This window comes from Symphalangus syndactylus, chromosome 3 (assembly GCF_028878055.3).
Source record: "Symphalangus syndactylus isolate Jambi chromosome 3, NHGRI_mSymSyn1-v2.1_pri, whole genome shotgun sequence".
Taxonomy (NCBI): domain Eukaryota; kingdom Metazoa; phylum Chordata; class Mammalia; order Primates; family Hylobatidae; genus Symphalangus; species Symphalangus syndactylus.
In genome coordinates, this window is record NC_072425.2 from 120,337,715 (window position 1) to 120,359,915 (window position 22,201).

Sequence of the window (22,201 nt, forward strand, 5' to 3'; positions counted from 1 at the left end):
CTTATTCTGTTGATCTGTATTGGGAGAAGAGACAAGTGGGGTGTCAGAGGGAATTGCCTAACTTCCTAGGTGCTAAGGAAGCTAGAGAATAAACTGAAGCAAACGTTTCATTTATCTCAAATGGACTCAGGAGAAAAATAATCTTAAGACAGGACAAGTCACTGGATAGGCTTTACATGCAAACCTAGATTTTATTCTAGTGCTTATTTAAGAAAGATGAGTAGGGTCTTGGGTAGTTAAAGATGATTCTGAAGAGATATTCCTTGAAAGTCAAATAGGATTTTGCTAAGTATAGGCAAAGAAAGGATATCATGATTTTAATTCCATCAGCACAAGTAGAGATAGTGTTGGGGATGTCCATCCCTAGTACAAGGAATGAAGAGATGTCCTCGATAGTACTAGACAGGCCAGGCAGGGGAGCCTGGGGAAATTGAGTTAGATGACTAGGAAAGAGCTAGGTTGTGGAATACCCTGAGAACCATGCAGAAGATTTTGGAATTTTTGTCCTGGGACTTAGAGAGCCAAAGGAGGTCCTTAACAGAGAAGTTAGTAATTAATTAATTTATTTATTCTGGCAGTAGTATATAGAATAGAAGCAAACAGAATAGAGTAAATTGAGGGAGGTCCTGCCCTAGGTGTGAGGTATTAAAAATTTCTGCAGTCCTAATTAATTGGCAACTACACAATTCCACAAATAATAAATTTTTGATGAATAAGTTAATGAGTGAGTGAATGAGTTGATAGACCATGATGATTCATGATTCATTACTTGTAGTCAAGAGAAGATACAGGTTTTGGACTATGAATATTCATGTAATTCTATTATGGCTTTCTGTAAAAATTACTAATGTGTAAAAATATAAAATTTATGTCTGATAAATCATATATGTTTTGTTTTGGGGTTTTTTTGAGACGGAATCTTGCTCTATTACCCAGGCTGGAGTGCAGTGGCACAATTTTGGCTCACTGCAACCTCCACCTCCCAAGTTCAAATGATTCTCATGCCTCAGCCTCCCAAGTAGCTGCAATTACAGGCATGCATCACCATGCCTGGCTGATTTTTGTATTTTTATTAGAGACAGGGTTTTGCCATGTTGGCCAGGCTGGTCTCGAACTCCTGGCCTCAAGTGATCCGCCTGCCTCAGCTTCCCAAAGTGCTGGAATTGCAGGCATGAGCCATCGCACCTAGCCTGATAAATCATGTATGTTTTAAGATATATAAAAAAGACTGGCGAATACTTGTACTGCTTTCTGTGTCAAACAGTTGATTGATAGCTACTAATCTATGTAAAATATAATTACAGTTATTATCTTGAAAGCACATCTTAATTAGAACTTGTAGAAACAGTACATAATATTATATAGTTTTTAAAATAACTGATTATTATTTGCTTTTCTATTAGTTTGGATGGATTGATTGGATGTAAATTTATTGTAAATCCAACTATATCCAGCTATAAATCCAACTATATCACAATGTATTATTTCTTTTACCTTTTAAATTTTTTTAGATTTGCTAACCCAAAGCAAAGTTTTATATAAATTTTACATTTTAAAGTTATGAGGTGTAAATACATTTTATCCTTTGTAATTTTAAGCAAGCACGTTTTCATGGCCATTCTTTTGTCATTTTTTTTGTCATCTTAACTCCACATTTCATGTGATATTAAATGAATGTTAAACATCAATTATATTAAAATAATTTTTAGACTTCATTCTCTTTTAGAGCTATCAAAATTTCTTCTGTCATTTATTCATTTATTAAATTTACAGATACTTGCTGAGTACAAGAAAAAGCCAGAAATTGTGCCAGGTTCTGGTTACCTACAGAATTTGTACCTGCTCTCTGGGAACTTAATTTGGAAGAGACAGATCACATTAATATCTATATTGTGGGATGAGGAATACTATGGGAAAAATTTACAAAATGACATGGGTGATTAAATCTGCTTGGGATTGTGGTAGTGAAGAGTTAGAGAAGATATTCCCCTAAGACATAATATTTAAATTATATTTTGACAGATAAGTAATAATTTGTCAGATTACAAAGAGAATAATAGGCAGAGGAAATATGATGAATAAAGATAGTCATAAGAGTCTGGATAAATGACTAACACCCACGGTATGAGAAGCATGGGCAGATGAATTTGTATGGTGAAGTTTTGAATTTATATTATAGGCCATAGGTGCTACTAAAAATTGTAAATAAGGGAAGTAATATCATTATATAACTCTGTAGAAGCATGAATTAAAGCAGTGAGGATCTAAAGACCTTAAGAAGGCTGGTAGTTTAGGCATAGCAGTTATAGCTAACACTTACTTTGAACTTACTATGTATCAGGCACTGTTTTAGTGTCTTACACAATTCTATGTGATAGGTACTATTATTATCCTTGTTTAGAGATGGAATAAGTCAAAAAGACCAAGGTCACTTAGCAGGTTAGTGGCAAAGTATGAATTTCAACCCAGTCAACATGACTTTAGATGGAGATTCTTATTCATTACACTGAGCTAGTAATAGAAAAGATAAAAATTTAAAGGAAATATAACCAGAGCATTAAGAAATATATCAGAATGTCACAGAAGTTTTAATTAAAAATAGTTACTAATAATGTAAAAGAGAAATTTTCGTATGTATTTAAGTAAATTTTTATCATCGATTTTGTAAACAAGGAATTGAATACTCTTCAACCTAAAGATACCTTTCGTCTTTGGCTCACTGCAGAAGTTCATCCCAACTTTACTCCTGTTTTACTACAGTCAAGTCTGAAGATAACATATGAGGTAAGAAGATTTAAGACTTGGATCACTAGTTGTATGAAAGCAGTAATCTATACATGACTTCTAAAACTTTGTAAACAACTGTTATATAGAACACACAACTTCTTTTTACATTTAGATGAGGTATACATAGATAATAGCATAAGATGATATAAAATACATTTAAATCTTTTCAAATTTTATTTCATACTTATGTGTTTTGTTTTTATTGTGGTAAGAAACACATAACATGACATTTACTATCATAACCATTTTTAAGTGTATAGTGCAATATGCACCTTATTGTGCAGTAGATCTCTAGAACTTTTTTTATCTTGCAAAATTGAAACTCTATGACCATTGAAGAGCAATTCTTCATTTTGCCCTATCCTCTGGCAACCACCATTTTACTTTCTAAGAGTTTGACTACTTCAGCTACCTCATTTAGTAAAATCATGGATTATCTTTTTGTTATTTCACTTAACATAATGTCCTCAAGGTTCATCCATGTTTTAGCATATGGCAGGATTTCCTAAGACAGAATAATATTTCATTGTATGTATATACCACATTTTCTTTATCCATTAATTCATCAGTGGACATTTAGGTCTTTGACTTCTTGGCTGTTGTGAATAATACAGTGAACACTGGTGAGCACGTATCTCTTCAAGATTCTGCTTTCAATTATTTTGGATATGTAGCCAGAAGTGGGATTGTTGCATCATATGGTGATTCTATTTTTAAGTTTTTGATGGAACTTCATACTGTTTTTCATAGTGGCTACATCATTTTACATTCCCACTAGCACTGAACAATTTGTCCACATTCTCACCAACACTTTTCTCTGAGTGTGTGTGTTTAATAGTGGTTGTCTGAGTGGGTGTGAGGTGATATCTGATTGTGGTTTTGATTTGCATTTCCCTAGTGATGAGTAATGTTGAGCATCTTTCATATGTTTGGACATTTATATATCTTATTCGGAGAAATGTCTTTTCAAATTCTTTGCCCATTTTTAAAATTATTTAATTTTTTGCTGTTGAGTTGTATTAATAGTTCATTATATATTCTGGGTACTAATTGCTTCGTATCTTATCAGATGTATGGTTTGCAAATATTCACTCCCATTCTATAGAGTGCTTTTCACTCTGTTGATTGTTCCCAACCTTCCTGCCTTCCTTCTATCCTTATGTCCATCCATGCTTGTATCTCTCTAACATGTAATGCTAGGTAGATCCAACCCAAACTCTATATAGCTAAAATTGTGTTTGTAATGATATTTTATGATTTGTCAAAGTCATAAATAAAATAGCGAACTATTAAAACTTTCATTTTATTAGTGTTTGTAACTACATGCTATTTTTTTTTTTTTTTTTCTGAGATAGGGTCTCGCTGTGTTACCCAGGCTGGAGTGCAGTGATGCTGTCACAGCTCACTGCAGTCTTGACCTGCTGGGCTCAAGCAATCCTCCCACCTCAGCTTTCTGAGTAGCTGGAACAACAGGTGCTTCACCACACCCAGCTAACTTTTTTATTTATTTTATTTATTTATTTATTTTCTTGAGAGAGGAGGCCTCACTATGTTGCCGAGGCTGGTCCTGAGCTCCTTAGGCTCAAGCAATTCTCTTGTCTTGGCTTCCCAAAATGCTGGGATTACAGGCATGAGCCACCGTGCCTGGTCCTACCTGTTATTTTAGATTAGTATTGCTCTTTTTCATCTGAAGGTGTTAGTTTCATTTAAGGAAGAAAAAAGGGTAAGCATTAATCCAGAAATGCAAAGATGATTTAATATTAGAAATATTTTAATTGAATGATTATAATAAGGTCTAGTAAGAAAGAACTTTCCCAGAATCTTCTCACACTGCAATCCCACTATACAATTCTACTAATCTATATTCTAGAACTGGATTGCATGAGCCATGAGGGCAGGGGGTATTTTTTTTTTTTGCTTGCATTTTTGAACTTAGCATGTAATTCAAGGCCAAGTAAGAGGAATTCAGTAAATATTTCAATAAGGGGGTATTATTATACCAGGTAAACTGTTCCTCGAATGTTTTAATGTGTAACCTTTTCTGGGATCTTGTTAAGAGGTAATTTGATTATATTTTTATGGAAATTTTCAATTTGATTTTAATTATTAGTGAATTTTTTTTATTTCTTGAATCACTATAGGAAATTTTAACTATCTTAGCTTAGACTATCTGTGTAGTTCATTGAGATGTTCAGAATGATTATATGTATGTGCATATATAAATATGGGCATATATTATTTTTTAAAATTGTTAAATTCACCTCATTATTTTTTCCTTTTTTCGATTAGTTGTCAGTGTTGTTTAAAAAAATTGTTTTTCCAATAACTGTTGCTATACTTATGAATTTGCTTTTTCTTATTCTTTTCATTTCAGTGAATTTTCTACTTTTTTCTGTTTTTCTTTCTAATGCTGTCTTTAGATTTTTTCTCCTTTTATTCTTCCTGATTTCTTGAGTTGAATGCTTGTTTTCTATTTGCTTGTATTCATACTGAAATTGTTCTAAGTCTGAATTTGCAGCTTAATATGTCTTTGGCTTTATTTCATGATTTTGGCATATTAGTGTTTTTGTTTCATTTATTTTTCAGTCTGTACTTATATGTGATTTTCTCTGTAACTGTATAGGATTTATTAATTTGTATGATCTTTAGTTAGTGCCTTTTTAAAAACTCTAAGTGGTTGTTTGGTTTCCTATTAATGTCATGTTTTACTGAGTAGTGTGCAGAAATTTGGCCTTATCTAGGATAGTTTTTGTAAATATTTCATAAACATAAAAGCTTTTTCAAAAACATAAAAATAAAATTACACTTTTAAAAAGTGTAAATTTGATAGGTACTTAATACTTCAGTAGTGTATTTTCTTTTCTATTTTTTTTTTTTTTTTTTTTTTTGAGACTGAGTCTTGCTCTGTGCCCAGGCTGGAGAACAGTGGTGTAATCTTGGCTCACTGCAACCTCTGCCTCCTGGGTTCAGGCAATTATCCTGCCTCTTCCTGCTGAGCAGCTGGGATTACAAGTGTGCACCACCACACCTGGCTAATTTTTTATTTATTTTTTGTATTTTTAGTAGAGGTGGGTTTCACCATGTTGGCCAGGCTGATCTTGAACTCCTGACCTCAAGTGATCCACCCGCCTCAGCTTCCCTAAGTGCTGGGATTACAAGCGTGAGCCACCATACCCAGCCACTTTTTAAACAAGAAAGTCATTTTACTTAAGAAATAACAATGAAAAGGATTTCAAAGGGGATGACTAATTTTTGTAGTAGCCATTCTTAAAGTATTGGCCTGAATTTATTATTTTTATGTTAGAAACCATTTTGGAAGAAATATTTTATTTTTAAAACAAGCTAATTAGAATAACTTGGGCAGAAAAACCCACATTATATATTTTTTAATATTAGAATTCTTTTTGAGGGGGTTATTTTGCTATTTTTCCACAAACTTGAAAAGTTATCATTTTGATAATTTGAAAAGTAATGACAGATATGATATATATGGATGAACATTTTAAAAAATTTTATACTAGTCTGATATATAATTTCAGTTCCTGGATTTTTGTGTCTATGAACCTAGCAATGTTAGGTAATACTTTAAATTTGGACTAATGCACAAGGAACATTAGTTGACATTCTATGTAAATGGTATGTTGAATTCCTCATGGAAATTCAAATAGCAACTAGTAAGGGAAAGCTGGCATATTAAACTCAAACACCTGTCCCATAACAATCAATATCACATTAGTATTGTAAGTAGTGATTTAGTGTCAGTGGGGGAAAAAAAAAAAACCTCTCAATCATCATATAAAACTTATTTGGTTATTTTGTATAGATTTTTAGATTTGAATAATTATTCTATATTTATATTTGAGATGAACTGTTAGATATAAGCAATTTAAAACTAGTTTTATTTACATTTTGAAGTAACATAATTTTACTCAAACCTGGTAAGCAGTGAAAAATTTTCTTTAAATTATGTTCTTAAATATGTTAAAATCTGATATATTTTACTTGTAGGATTTTAGCAAGAGGATGTCTGTTGATTTTTTTCTAGTCACCTCCAGGTTTAAAGAAGAATTTAATGCGTACTTATGAGTCTTGGACTCCTGAGCAAATTAGCAAAAAAGATAATATACATCGAGCTCATGCTCTCTTCAGTCTTGCATGGTTTCATGCTGCGTGTCAAGAAAGAAGAAACTATATTCCTCAGGTAAATAAGAACATGTCTTGAATACATTCTAAGCTTTATATTTTTGTAAAAATATTTTTGTGGCCAGGCATGGTGGCTCATGCCTGTAATCCCAGTACTGTGGGAGGTCGAGGTGGGTGGATCACCAGAGGTCGGGAGTTTGAGACCAGCCTGACCAACATGGAGAAACCCCATCTCTACTAAAAATACAAAATTAGCTGGGCATGGTGGCGCATGCCTATAAGCCCAGCTACTCTAGAGGCTGAGGCAGGAGAATCGCTTGAACCCGGGAAGTGGAGGTTGTGGTGAGCCGAGATTGTGCCATTGCACTCCAGCCTGGGCAACAAGAGCAAAACTCCATCTCAAAAAAAAAAAAAAAAAAAAAAAAGTGGTGGCACGCGCCTGTAGTTCCAGCTACTTGGGAGGCTGAGGTAGGAGAATTGCTTGAACCCAGGAGGCAGAGGTTGCGGTGAGCTGAGATCACGCCATTGCATTCCAGCCTGGGCGACAGAGCGAGACTCTGTCCCAAAAAAGAAAAAAAAAAATTTTGTAATGTGGTATAAGTAGCTATGTTTACATATTTACGTATTTACACAATAATTTGGCTCATGACCTAAATTTATATCCTTAATTTGATCTTTTCTGCTAATCTTCTACACTGTATATAGCTAACTACTTCACATCTCATTGTATTAAAGTATTAAGAACAATTTGTGACCCATTATAAGCCCTCAATGAGTGTTAGGTATCATTTTTATAGTTTATATTGCCTAGACGTCTCAAACTTCAAAACTTGTATTCCCCATACCAGTCAGTTCTTCCCAATAAAAGCCGTTGATATCTGTCTACTTCCTCAGTCTATAAACCCAGGAGCTGTTCTTGGTATGTTGTGTTTCTTAGCTTCCCTATCCAATCCATCATCAAGTCTTGTTAATTCTACTTCCAAAATATAGTTTGAGAATGTCACTTTTTTTCACACCATACTTTTGTTCTCATAAAAATCATAACACTGGAGGCAAATGTAGTCAACATATGTATGCCTATGACATGGTCTCTAACAATAGAATTGTTAGAGACAATTTTTATTAGAGACCATGTCATAAGTATATATATTAAGCAATATTGATAGCAACAGTTTTCTAATTTGGGGGTTTTAAAAATATTGATCTTCAAGGTATTAAACATTTTTTAAAAATAAACTTTTTCACATATACGGTCTAACAGAATGATACAAGAAATTTTATTAAGACTTTTGAATTGTTAGTTTAGATAAATATTAGAGGAATTTTGTTAATTGTTGATGGGTACATATCCTTTAGAGATCTTTAATTCTTAAATCTGCTAACAGCAAAATTTAAATCTTTTGTTTTCATAATATCCATATAGCATTTTTAAAAAGTATCCAAATGCTATTGACCCCAAATTTACACATACAACTCAGATCAACTTTCTAGGCTGTATGTTTGCACATCTAACAGTTGACATACCCAGTTGGATGTCTCAAACATGTCTGAAAATTCACATATTCTGGATCAAGCACTAGAATTTAAGCTTCCCAAGTGCACAGATATTTGTCTCTTGTTCATTGCTATATGTTAATTGACCAAAACATGGCCTGGTATATAGCAGTCCAAAACTTACGTTTTTGTTTAATGTGTTTGTTTAAATGCTTTGCTAAGCTTTTGTTTGGTAATCTCATGATATTCCTTCCCAAACCTTGTATTCTTTCAGTGTTTTACTTATTAAAAATGACATCATCCATCATCAATTTGAATGAGCAATAAGCTTAGAAGTCATTCTTAACAGCCCTCTTTTTCGTGTCTTCATACTCCATTACAATCCAATACAAAAATTCTGTTAGTTTTATTTTCCTAACGAGTTCTTAAATCTGTCTACTTTTATCTTTGTATGTCACCCCTCTCCCCATTAGGGTGACTTTCCCTCTCCTCTGGATTAGGTCAGCTGTTTTTCATATGTGTGAAACATACTAAATGTTTCTCTCCGTCAAAGTTATTATCATTTTATAGTTGCATATGTATTTGAGTGATTGTCTCCACCCCACTCTTTTCCCACGTTTTACTGAAAGCTACATGAGGGCAGGGATAATTTTTTTTTCATTCTTATATTCCCAGAGCCTGACATATAATACATATTTTTAAAATATTTTTTGAGTGTTGAATGAATGAATGAAATTTGTATCAGTATTCCTAAATAATATCCAAGTCTAAATATATTTTAATTTGAACTTATTTTGTTACTTAGAACTAGTCAATAGAAGCCATATAGAAATTATTTTGTTTCAATTTATTGTCTACACAATATAGAGCTCTATGAATATTCATTTTATGCAAACATTGTAGCTATTAGTTATAGGTATATAATTTTATTTAGTTCTAATATGAATGCCTTGTGGGTTCAGTATGAATGAATATACTGCTATATGCTTTTGGGCCTTTTTTGTGCAGTATTTTTTTTTTTTTTGTATGTTTGTGGAGAAAATCCACAATTCTGAAGGATAACGTTTTAGGAAATATCCCAATGTATATATAGTAATTGGAATAAAAAATTCAGTATACCAGTTTGTTCTCTGTGACTATGTTGCCACATAATAACTAAAATTAGTATGGTATTATAAAGTACTTTTCATGCTATGGCCAGTAAATTTTTTTTTAAGTTTATTGTTATTTTAGATTTATTATGTGTTGGTTTTATTAAAAATTCTCAGGAGTTATATATTTTTAAGTCTATATTGATCATTTCATTTAAGGACAGTGATACATACATATATATCTTTGACTACTGCTTAGTAGTTTACTTAAAAAAATTGTTTTTTGACAGGGTTGGACAAAGTTTTATGAATTTTCTTTATCAGATCTTCGGGCTGGGTACAACATTATTGACAGACTTTTTGATGGTAAGTTCTAACAAAAAGTTTAATCTCATATTAATAAAATATTTTATCTGAGGTCTTACTGTGTTTTCTTCAGAAGTGGCTTAACTTCCTATCACAAAATTTGCTTTTGCTTTTTATTTTATTTTTTATTTGACTGCTATACCTGTGTTATCTCAGAGTTCTTATATGGATCTGTTCTTACACGGATTCTTCTTTCTGGAAGCAGAAGGCTAGAAAGACCTTGTTTTCACTTTGTGGCTTTCAAAAGTTTCAGGTACTAACTGAATTTTTCAGATGTCTTTCAAGGGAACTGTTAAAATTCAGGAGTATAGCAGACTAAGATTAGTACCAAGGATTTGTGGAGTCATAATTGAATTACTAAGTAGGATTCAGGAAACAAGGTACAAATATTAGATTGAAACACAGCAGCAAATAAAGCCATGTAATCTGATCCCCTAAGGCCATCTAGCTATCAGCCTCCTTGAAAACAGGAACAGTCTAATCTCTAAAGTTTATTGTGCAGGGTGAAGTGAAGGGAGGGGGACACTAGAGTTTAGACCAATGATGGATTAGAGAATATAATATGTTGATAGTAATCTCAAACTTTAAAATGTCACGAACAGATCTTTCAATTCCTGTCTCCTCCCCACCCCCAACCCTGCAACCCTGCCAAATACTTTTTCCTGATTCTGCCTCCGTTTCAGTAGATGGTCCACCATTCATGTATTAATAGTTGTTCAAGGCTAAAGCCTGTGAGTCACCCTGGATTCTTTTTTTTTTTTTTTTTCTCATCCTCAGACATCCAGTGCTTTGGCAATTTCTATCCTTTGCAAATCACATCATGATTCTATTCGCTTATTTTCCAATGTGTTGGCAGTCCAGGCAATAATTTCTTACCTGGTCTTCTTCCACTTTAGCACCCTTGCAAACATTCTTCATACCATAAACAACTTCAGTTTTTAGAAATACAAACCAAAGCATATAATTTTCCTGTTTAAAACCTATATCCATATTTGGCATCTTTATGTTCCTCAAACAAGCCAGACTTGTTCTTACTTGAAGGTTTTAATAGGTGTTCTTCTTTCTGTCTGAAATGCTTTCCTCCCAGACTTTCATATGGCCTTCTTCTTCCTATTGCTCACTTCTCAGCTTAGAGGTATCCTCTTGAGAAGAGAATTGCTTCTGGAGATTGATTTCTTACTGCTGAATCTGAAGTAATCTAATCATTCTCTATCCCTTTGTCTTGTCATATTGTCTTAATACATTAGTACTACCTCAATATCTTCTTGTTTATTCATTTATTTTCTTATTTTGTTTCTCTCTTTCCACTAGAGCATAATCTGTTTTAAAGTAAGATCTTTGTCTTGTTTACTGTGTATATCCTTGAGTTTTTTTTTTTTTATTTTTTATTTTTTATTGTACTTTAAGTTTTAGGGTACATGTGCACAATGTGCAGGTTTGTTACATATGTATCCATGTGCCATGTTGGTGTGCTGCACCCATTAACTCGTCATTTAGCATTAGGTGTATCTCCTAATGCTATCCCTCCCCCCTCCCCCCACCCCACAACAGTCCCCGGAGTGTGATGTTCCCCTTCCTGTGTCCACGTGTTCTCATTGTTCAGTTCCCACCTATGAGTGAGAACATGTGGTGTTTGGTTTTTTGTCCTTGCGATAGTTTGCTGAGAATGATGTTTTCCATTTTCATCCATGTCCCTACAAAGGACATGAACTCATCATTTTTATGGCTGCATAGTATTCCATGGTGTGTATGTGCCACATTTTCTGAATCCAGTCTATCCTTGAGCTTTATAACAGTGCCTAGCCCATCATAGTTACTCAATTATTATTTCAGTTAATAGCATCAGAAATTTTTTCTGTAACTTGTCTTTGGCAAAAGGATAAGGATGGACAGCTAGGATGTGGCCAAGTCCCATTTTAATTTATATATTTTTGAAGTTTAAAAAAACCTATTTAATGAAGTATGTGGACAAAAAATACTTACAAGATTATGGCTCATTGAAATTTCCGCAAACTGAATTCCCCCACGTAGCCAGCACCTTAATCAAGAAACAGAACATTATAAGTACCACTGAATCTACTCATGTAATGTTGCCTTTCAGCCTCTACCATCTCCCAACTTTATCTTCCCCTGTTCCTGAGGTAGACACCAGACACCTAACTATGTAGATTACTTTTGCCTGTTTTTGTAAAACTGGAAACATACAGCATACATGCTCTAGTGTTTGGGTTCCTGTAGTTAACATTATATTTGATAGATTCCACTATATGTTTGCATTTAGTTGTAGTCCATTTATTCTCAATGCTATACAGTATACCTTTGTGTAATTATATGTATTTCTGTTGATGGACATGTTGGTAGTTTTGAGTTTGGGATGATTATGGGTAATGCTGCTATACCTTTAGGTGAGTATATAGATATATTTCTGTTGAGTATATATGTAGGAGTAGAATTGATAGGCCACAGGGTATGCATTTGTTCACCATTACTAGTTAATGCCAAATAGTATTCCAAGAGAATTTTCTGTTTGTTTAAAAGATTTTTTTAAAATTCTACATCAGAAGTACACATAAATGTACAATTCAATAAATTTTCCATAAATTGAACCTATGTAACTTGCCCAAAATAAAAAAAAATAAAAACAGCATTATCAGTGCTTTAGAAGTGCCTTCCTCCTACTCCTTTCTACGTACGACCCAACATTCCCCACCTCATACATGGGTAACTACTTTCCTGAACCACATGAACTGTTGTTTTTAATATTTGACACGGATATTTTTTGGAGGATATAGTCTAATACTTTTTTCAGCTTGCCTAAAAACTTGGTAATTTTCCAAAATGCTTTTGAATATTTATTTAACTTTTATAATACCACTATGAGGCTATTAGTGTTAGTGCCCTTTCACAAAAGAGAAAAACAAAACAGAATTTGAATGATTTATCATTGTGTTTCACATTTGTGATAGAATTAATTAATAGCATTGTAAGACATAGATCTAATACTTTTTTCAGCTTGCCTAAAAACTTGGTAGTTTTCCAAAATGCTTTTGAATATTTATTTGACTTTTATACTACCACTATGAGGCTATTAGTGTTAGTGCCCTTTCACAAAAGAGAAAAACAAAACAATTTGAATGATTTATCATTGTGTTTCACATTTGTGATAGAATTAATTAATAGCATTGTAAGACATAGATATATAAATAGATATCTTACACCATTATGTTTTGAATAAAAGGCAGATGCTTTAAAATGATGTTGAATCTGAGTAAAAATCTGTTAAATCTTGATTACAGAATTTTCTGACATGAAGGAACTTCCACATGTATAGAATTAAATGCCAAAAAAGAGAAAAAGTTCTAACTCTTGGGAACAATTGGTATTGAGAGTAATAGCCATGTGACCTAGAGCAAGTTTCCTAATCTTTAAGCCTGAGTTTCCTGATCTTTAAATTAGGAATAATAGTAGACACTACCTCAGTTTATTCGAATATCCAGAAGTTTAAATTACAAAAGCCACATGAAGCATTTAACATTTAGTACATTTAATATATGGAGTTAAGCTATCAGTAATTGTTGGCTGTTATTATTATTGCTATTGTTGTAATTTAAGTTCTATTCATTTTATTTTATCCTGAACAACATAAAATTTGTTTTGAGAAAAATAGGTAGACAAAAATAAGATTTTCTTATAAAAATTCTATAAAATATTTCACATAATGGCTGCTGTTTCTGTTTTATAAGTTGAAAGATACACTAATATGTCTGTATTCCTTAATGACTTATCAATGACTGGCTAACTTATCAGTGACTGACTAAATGATAAAGGTATCATTTAGTGAGTATCAGGACAACTAGAAATTTGAGTCCTGGTGAAGTCCTTTGTTTAGTCACTGTTGACAATAAGATGTAGGCAGATAACAACTTTATTCTTCCACTATCTAGGTCCCCTTATCCTGCAGGAGGCAACCTAAATCCCTTATGTTCCAAGGCATGTAGATAATCAATTTTTGTCATATCTCTAAATTTTATAGTAATGAAATAGAACTATGCTAGTAATGCTAACAATGAAGTTTATTAGCTAGTTTAAATGTAGTTATGTGTCTCCTGTATTTACTGTAGATCTGAGATTTAATTCTTACATTTTAACATTACGACAAAATTGTGATGACAAGGATATTTCTGTTGCAAAATGAAATAATATCTTATACAAGACGTTCCTGACCAACATGGTGAAACCCTGTCTCTACTAAAAATACGAAAATTAGCGGCGTGGTGGCATGTGCCTGTAATCCCAGCTACTCAGGAGGCTGAGGCAGGAGAATCGCTTGAACCTGGGAGGTGGAGGAAGCAGTGAGCTGAGATCGCGTCATTGCACTCCAGCCTGGGCGACAGAGTGAGACACTGTCTCAAAAAAACAAAAAGTTCCTTTGTGGTTTTTTAATATTATATTTCTCTTCTATTAAAATAGAAGGTGGATAGTTGACTATGTAAAATCATGACATTTAGAAGAGTGTAATGTGTGAAGGTGTTTTGTAGAGTTTCCCTGTTAATCAGATTATTTTATAAACTGACAGTTTCATCAAATGTGTAAAATTATGTTTTGGATAGGTTCTCTTAAGGAATTTCCAATTTAAGTAGCCAGGATTGTGTGGCAAATAATTCAGATAATCTGACTGGATTCAGAGTACCTCATTTCTATTTCAGATCTTCGAGATTGTATAACTTTCTCATTTTGGTGCATCAGCCTCCCTATCCCTTAGGAAGGTTTCTCCATATGTATAATTGTATAATATTAATATTTCTATCTTTGCTATAAGGATTAAGTGAATTTATACATGTAAAATATTTGGAAAATTTTACTTGATTAAAAAATCTCAAATATTTACTACTATTAATATTAATAGTCATTTGAATAAATGATTTAGTTGTATTAAATATATTTTGCTACATGTTATAAATATAACTCAAGCCAGGAATTTAGTTAATCTTTTAGAAATGAAATTAATAAGAGTATTTTTTTAAAATTGTAGGTGCCAAAGATGTCCAATGGGAATTTGTACATGGTTTACTTGAAAATGCTATTTATGGAGGACGTATAGACAACTATTTTGACCTTAGAGTTCTTCAGTCATACCTGAAGCAGTTTTTTAATTCTTCAGTTATTGATGTATTCAACCAAAGGAACAAGAAAAGCATTTTTCCATATTCCTTATCTCTACCACAATCCTGCAGCATTTTGGTAGGTAAAATGAATGATTTTCAATCTATTTCCAGGTAGATATGTGAATCGTTTCTTACATTGTTAAATACATGTTACTTCTTTTCAAATGCGCAAGTAATTATTCACAGTTTGAATTATTTGTTATGACAATATATGGCTTGATTCTCTCAACTTTAGTAAGGCATCCTAAAAACTTTTGAGTACTTACTGGAAGTTGGGTGGTTGATCATAATAATAGGCTGGTATGTAGACAGATCTTGAAGGGAGTGGCCAAAGAAAATTCAAATAAGGTAGGACTGCTGTGAAAAGCTGAAGTGGGAGAATATGCACTTCATAGTAGGCATGAGTATACTCTCATATATTGAAAAATATGAAAGAAGACAAATATTTAATAAATATGTGTCTTCAGTTTCTGGCTTGTACACTTAAAGCTTGTCTAAATATATAAAAGGAATTTACTTTGTTTTTCACAACAACATTTTGTGTATTTATTTCAGCCAGCTGTAGCTTTTTGCCTTGAGCCATCACGTGAAAGCCTCCTAGAATGTATTCATCTTTTCCAGAAAATAGTAATAAGTGTAGCCGAAAGATTTCAATTCTAATTTATTTTGCCATAAACCTGTATGTGTATAAGTGTGCAAATAATGCTTTATTAGAGCACTATAATTATACAGCTCTTCATGAATTACAAAGGCATATATCTATTCACTTATGTAGTTCTCTCAGTTTTGTGCTATTTCCTTTCATCCAAAGATTTTTCAAGAAAAATCCTTCATTTGGCACATAATTGTCAAAAAATAAAAGTTTAAAAATCACTATTGAATATATTACTCTTATTGACTATCTTACTTATTACGTTAAATATCCTGTTTTATTTCTACTATCTTTAATGTACTCATTCATTCAATAATATGCATTGAACATCTGCTCAGTGATAGTTCTGTTCTAGGTATTGTGGACATAGTAATGCACCTGTGGAGTTTACCTTCTAGCAGAAGCTTAGAGTGAATGAATAAATAGAGAATATCACATAATTATTATACATTTAATTCAGATAGTGTACCCCAACAAGTTTTCCAACTCTATTGTTAGAAGCTTACATTGAAAAATACAATTCATACAGAAATGTATACATCATAAGTGCACAAATTCCATGAATTTTCATACATAGACCACATGAGTGTAGCCAGTTCTGGGGTCAAGAAACAGAATATTATTAGCTTCCCAGAAGTTCTCCTTATGTTCCCTTCTAGTTACTACCTCTCCCACAAAGGGTACATTATACTTACTCTAACAGCCTAGTTTTCTTGTTTTTGTGCTGTTGATATAAATTGTATCGCATGGTATATATATATATATATATTTTTTTTTTATGTACAAGTAAGGGTAAATCAGTCTGAATATGTAACTGCCAATTACTAGTCAGCATATCACTGTATAGTTCTAGATAGAAGACTCTAGCCGGTCTAGACAAGAAGATTTCATAGCTATTTTGAAATAAGCAAAGTGTAAAACTCTACAAAGAGTAAATATTTTTAAATTTATAGGATAACTTATGAGAATCACTGTTTAGCTTTCTAATTGAGTTAGATGAAAGACACTGAATGTTTCCCAGGATAACACATGCATACATATATGCAAACATACACTCATGTACATGTACATATACATTTATACGTATATATTGTGATTGAATACCTTGAGGAGGTTTACAAATGCCAGGCTAAAGGATTGGAAGAATTTCAAAGAACAGCATGACTTTCCAAAATGTGACATATTTACAGGCCCCGGACTTCCTGGAGTCCAACTGTCTCCTTGGAAATACTTCAGGGTCAGCTGCCAAGGATAAGAAAGGATGAGGGGAAGTCAGAGGCCAAGTCTCCCCATGCCTACTTCAGCAAACATGGTTTAGATGCACGTGCAGTACTTGCCTTAAAATAACTTCTCTTCATGAAAACAAAACAGTTTCCATGTTTAGGCCAAACTGAATAAGTGTTTTTGCCTGCACTTAGTTTTTGATTTAAAGTCATGAGTGAGTAACTGTTGAGATGAATGCTCAACAAGCCAAGCTTATTCAATGTGTAGGGTAATTCTTAGGATGAAATGATAGGATTATCAATGCATTTTATCACACCTCACCAGCAAACTGAAGACTAACTGGAATTGCTCTATTATAAAGCAATTTACAAAGCAGTGCTTGCATTCTAGTGTGTGTCTACACGTTTACAAGATTTCTCTAAGTTAAAAAGAAACAAAAGTAGATTGCTTGAGTATATAAATATATATATATGTATATAATTGGCTAATTTAACATGAGCACAACTGCACTCTGCAGATTGGTCTTTGGTAAGTTATAGGAAAAAAATTACAGAGCTTTCCTAAAAACATCTAACATAGTAGCTTACATATAGTAGGCATAATCACTCAAATATATTGTAAATAATTCAGAGTCCCTTTGTATGTGGGAGTTGGGATAAGAAAATATAATATCAAATAATCAAAGTGTGAAGAAGTATTAATGGCAGAATACTTCCCATAGATAACTGAGTTAATATCATCCAAAGTGAGATTTATCTAGAAAATAAAAATACAAATAATAATTTAACATTTCAAAGTATTCTTTCTTATTTTAATGATTGTAAGTTCAATCTTTATTTTTTAAAAAAACTGTTTTTCACTTCTTTATATTTAGGACTATCGTGCTGTCATTGAGAAACTTCCAGAGGACGACAAACCTGGTTTCTTTGGTCTGCCTGCCAATATCGCTCGCTCATCTCAGCGCATGATCAGTTCTCAGGTAACCTAAAAAGAAGATCTACCTTCGAAAAAAGTTGCTAGTGAGCCTGAAGAAGACAAAATTAAACTTGATTTAGTACCATAGACCCCACAAGCTTTATTTAAACATCTTATTTTACTTTCACAACACATTCCAGTTTTACTTTAAATATACTTTTTAAAATATTTGATTTTCTGATTTTTTTTCTTTTTAAACTTTTATTTTAGATTCAGGGGGAAATGTGCAGGTTTGTTACATGGGTAAATTGTGTGTCATAAGGGTTTGGTGTACAGATTATTTCATCACCTAGGTAATAAGTATAGTGCCCAATAGGTTATTTTTCGATCCTTCCTCTCCTCTCACCCTCCACCCTCAAGTAGGCCCTGGTGTCTGTTGTTCCCTTCTTTGTATCCATGTATACTCAGTGTTTAGATCTCACTTATAAGTGAGAACATGCGGTATTTGGTTATCTGTTCCTGTGTTAGTTTGCTTATGAAAATGAGAAATTTATATTCCTTTGAGTATATACCCAATAATGGGATTGCTGGGTCAAATGGTAGTTCTAAGTTCTTTGAGAAATCGCCAAACTATTTTCCACAATGGTGAACTAATTTGCATTCCCACCAGTGGTGTGTAAGCATTCCCCTTTCTCTGCAACCTTGCTAGCACCTGTTATTTTTTGACTTTTTAATAATAGCCAATCTGATGGGCATGAGATGGTATCTCATTGTGGTTTTGATTTGCATTTCTCTAATGATCACAATGTCAAATATTTTTTCATATGTTTATTGGCCGTATGTATGTCTTCTTTTGAGAAGCGTCTCCATGTTTTTTGCCCACTTTTTAATGGGCTTGTTTGTTTTTTGCTTGTTAATTTCTTTAAGTTCCTTATAGATTCTGGACATTGGACCTTTGTTGAGTACTTAGTTTGCAAACATTTTCTCCTGTTCTGTAGGTTGTCTGTTTACTCTGTTGATAGTCTCTTTTGCTCTGCAGAAGCTCTTTAGTTAGGTCTCATTTGACAATTTTTGTTTGGGTTGCAATTGCTGTTGGCATCTTTGTCATGAAATTTTTGCCAGGGCCAATGTTCAGAATTGTATTTCCTAGGTTGTCTCCCAGGGTTTTTATAGTTTTAGCTTTTACGTTTAAGTCTTTAATCCATTTTGAGTTGATTTTTGTATATGGTGAAAGGAGTGGGTCTAGTTTCCATCTTCTGCACATGGCTAGGTAGTTAACCCAGCACCATTTATTGAATAGGAAGTTCTTTCCCCACTGGTTGTTTTGTTGACTTGTCAAAGATCGTCAGATTGTTGTAGGTGTGTAGCTTTATTTCTGGGCTCTCTATTCTGTTCTGTTGGTCTATGTGTCTGTTTCTGTAGTTCTCTTTGTGGAGACCTTTCACCTGTATACTGCTGTTAATACTTCTGATTGTATTATGAAATTCTTGTAGTGAATTTTTCCATTCCAGAAGTTCAGTTTGGTTCTTCCTTAAAATGCCTGTTTCATTTTTGAGCTCTTGGATTGATTTACTGGATACCTTGGATTCTTTGGATTGGATTTCAACTTTCTCCTGAATTTTGTTGAGCTTTTTAGCCACATTCTGCATTCTGCGTCATTTCAGACATTTCAGTCTGATTAGGGACCGCTGCTGGTGGCCGGCGGATGGGCGTATAGTGGGCTCCTTTGAAGGTAAGGGGACACTGGCTTTTTGAATTGCCAGAGTTTTTTCTCTGATTCTCATCTGGTGGGGCTGGCGTTCCTTTAACTCTGATGCAAGTTGGGTGCACTCAGTTGGGTTTGGTTTTGGGCGCTTTCAGAGGGCCAAGGCTCTGTACAGTGTCTTTGTTTGTGGGTGAATTCTTGCTCTTGGTTTCCGGCATCTATTAGCAGAATAATGTTTAGTGTTGTAGTTTGGGCTGCAGTCCAATAGATGGCGCTTAGGAGTAGTGGCTGGTAGGCTGTTACTCAGCCCTGTGGTTTTTTTATATTTCCTTGTTTTCGCAGGCACGTTCTTGGGAGTGGAGGGAGGGGCGGGTAATAAAACCATCTCACCAGGGACCCGTCCTTGGCTTTGAGTGAGCCTCTTCTGATCATTGGCTCCTTGCCCGGGTTTCTTTTGCTATGTGTTCGGGGTGGTGGGGCTCCCTCTGACAGGCTGCAGCCAGGAGATAGGCCGGCCATATGCTTTCTGGACCATCCCTGTGGAGGGAGGTACGAACCGCCTCTGTGCTGGCCCATAAACCTGCACGTCCCACCCCTCTCAGTGATCTGAGGGTGGGCGCTTCTCCCCAGCTCCAGTGCTGGCCGCAGATCTGGGCTCAGTACTCCTGAGCTGCAGACCGCATTCCGGGGACACTGGAACAGCCCTTGGCTTGGGGTCAGACTCCGGCTGCACTGGGGGATCTGAAGTGCCCCTAGGTTACTTGGAAAATACTCAGATAGTGCAGAGCACTCAGGCAGGGCTGTGGAGCTGCGTTGTGCACATGATCCTGCGGGGTGGCTATGGAGGGGCTCGGGAGTGGGAAGGCCTGCACAACAGATGTGCCCCAATCCTGTGGGGGAAGCCAGCCTGCTGTCTCTCGGCCTGGCAGTCAGCTGATGCTAGAGCCTCTAGGAGGGTGATGGGGACCCCTGGGGGAATGGACACTTATGGCCTTACTCTACTACAGCTGTCCTGCACACAAAAGCTCCTGAGCTCCACACCAGCTGAAGCACTGTTTCTGCCTAGTCTCCAGGCAGATCCTCCGCCAGCTCACACATCCATGGGGGATGCGCGGTACCCTGAGCTAGGATCCCATAGGTCCAAGGTGAGGGTGAGATGTCCCTCAGTCTCCTCACTCATCACTTCCTCAGGAGTTGCTTGTGGCCGGGAACAGCCCCGAGCATTATGTTAAGGCACACAGGGTTCCAGCTTCCTTCCTCTTCACCTGGAGCATCAGCGTCACTTCTCCACTCTCGGTAGTGTTTTCTTCCCAAAGATCTGCCCAAATTTTGTTGGATTACTTGATAATTTGGTATGTCTCAGTGGGAATGGTTCTTCCTGGCTGCATCTAGTCAGCCATCTTGTCCAGCCCTCTCTATTTTAATGTTTAAACTCAAGTTCTACCCAAATACATACGTTTGTGTGTGTATAATACATATATTTGAATACTCACATAAAATTTTATAATACTTAAGCAAATAAGGTTAATATAATTAAAAGATTATTAAAAGAATAAAAGGTTATTTCATAGACTCCAATAAAGGATTTGCTTTGGGAACCTTACCAATAGAAGTTCAAGAGGCTTCTCTTGAAAGTTGTGTTATTAACAGAACATGGCTTCTGCAACTGCTAGTCTCAGTATCATTCAGGTTCTAGGGGAATCTCATTTAGCATAGTTTGGATCAATTATCTAATGAAGGTAATAGGGTAAGATAGAGCAGATACAGCCTTAGAGACTTAGAGATACAGGAGAAGAAATACAGAATGTTCAGCATCTTCATCTTACAGGGAGGCCAAGCAAAGCAGCAACCTATATACAGAACTTATTTTGCTCCTGGACCATTGACAAGAGCCAAGGGTGTGAGGGTCATCTTGGTACTGGGAAGCTGTAACCTTAGTTTCCCACCAACCTTCTATTTCATGTTAGCTACAAAAGTCCAGTGCTTGTATACCAACACATAGCTCCCCAGGCTAAGTGGAGTCCCAAGGAACAGGGGTTTCATGACAAACGAGGCAGATAAAACACTCCACGCTTATCTTAACTACGTAGTTTCTAAGGAAATAGTTTGAGAAGATAGATGCCAATGTTATTTCCCCAGACTGTCCTGATGCAACCCAGACTTCATTTTACTTTTTACTCACTCAAATATACCAAAAAATTATCCCAAATTTATCATAATATGATCTAATTTCTACTAGTTTGTCTTGCCTTAATATTCCAATTTTTGTGAATACTTTTGGGATGAAACGAAGATAACATTCTTCGTAAGGTTTTTTTCTTATTTGTATTTTAACTGTCAGTCTGTTTCACTACTTATTTACTTGAGTACTTATTTTTTTATTACCATTTTTTACTTAAAAGGGTTTCGCAGTGCTTCAATTATTGTAACATTTTATTTTTCGAACTATAAAGATGTATATGCAACTGAACTAATAGAATTTATATATTTAGAGATTTTTTTCATTCCAAGCCACATTTAAATGCCCTTATTTGAAAGTAAATATTCAGATACTACAAAGTTTGATTCGATACCATGCCTATTAATGTACTTGACAAAAAGTAGATTAGAAAACATTATTTATCATGCACAAATTCAGGGATATAAGAACTGATATTGC

General features: G+C 34.5%; 1 protein-coding gene across 3 annotated transcripts in view; it reads left to right on the forward strand.

Moving 5' to 3' along the window:
• DYNC2H1 (dynein cytoplasmic 2 heavy chain 1) overlaps nt 1-22,201 on the forward strand; it is a 380,304-nt gene that overhangs the window by 212,499 nt on the left and 145,604 nt on the right. For all 3 annotated transcript variants that reach the window (XM_055272928.2, XM_055272929.2, XM_055272930.2), the window contains 5 exons: nt 2,674-2,784; nt 6,833-6,988; nt 9,806-9,881; nt 14,914-15,122; nt 17,797-17,901. In XM_055272928.2, coding sequence (XP_055128903.1) covers nt 2,674-2,784; nt 6,833-6,988; nt 9,806-9,881; nt 14,914-15,122; nt 17,797-17,901 — 657 coding nt within the window. The remainder of the gene's footprint in view (nt 1-2,673; nt 2,785-6,832; nt 6,989-9,805; nt 9,882-14,913; nt 15,123-17,796; nt 17,902-22,201) is intronic.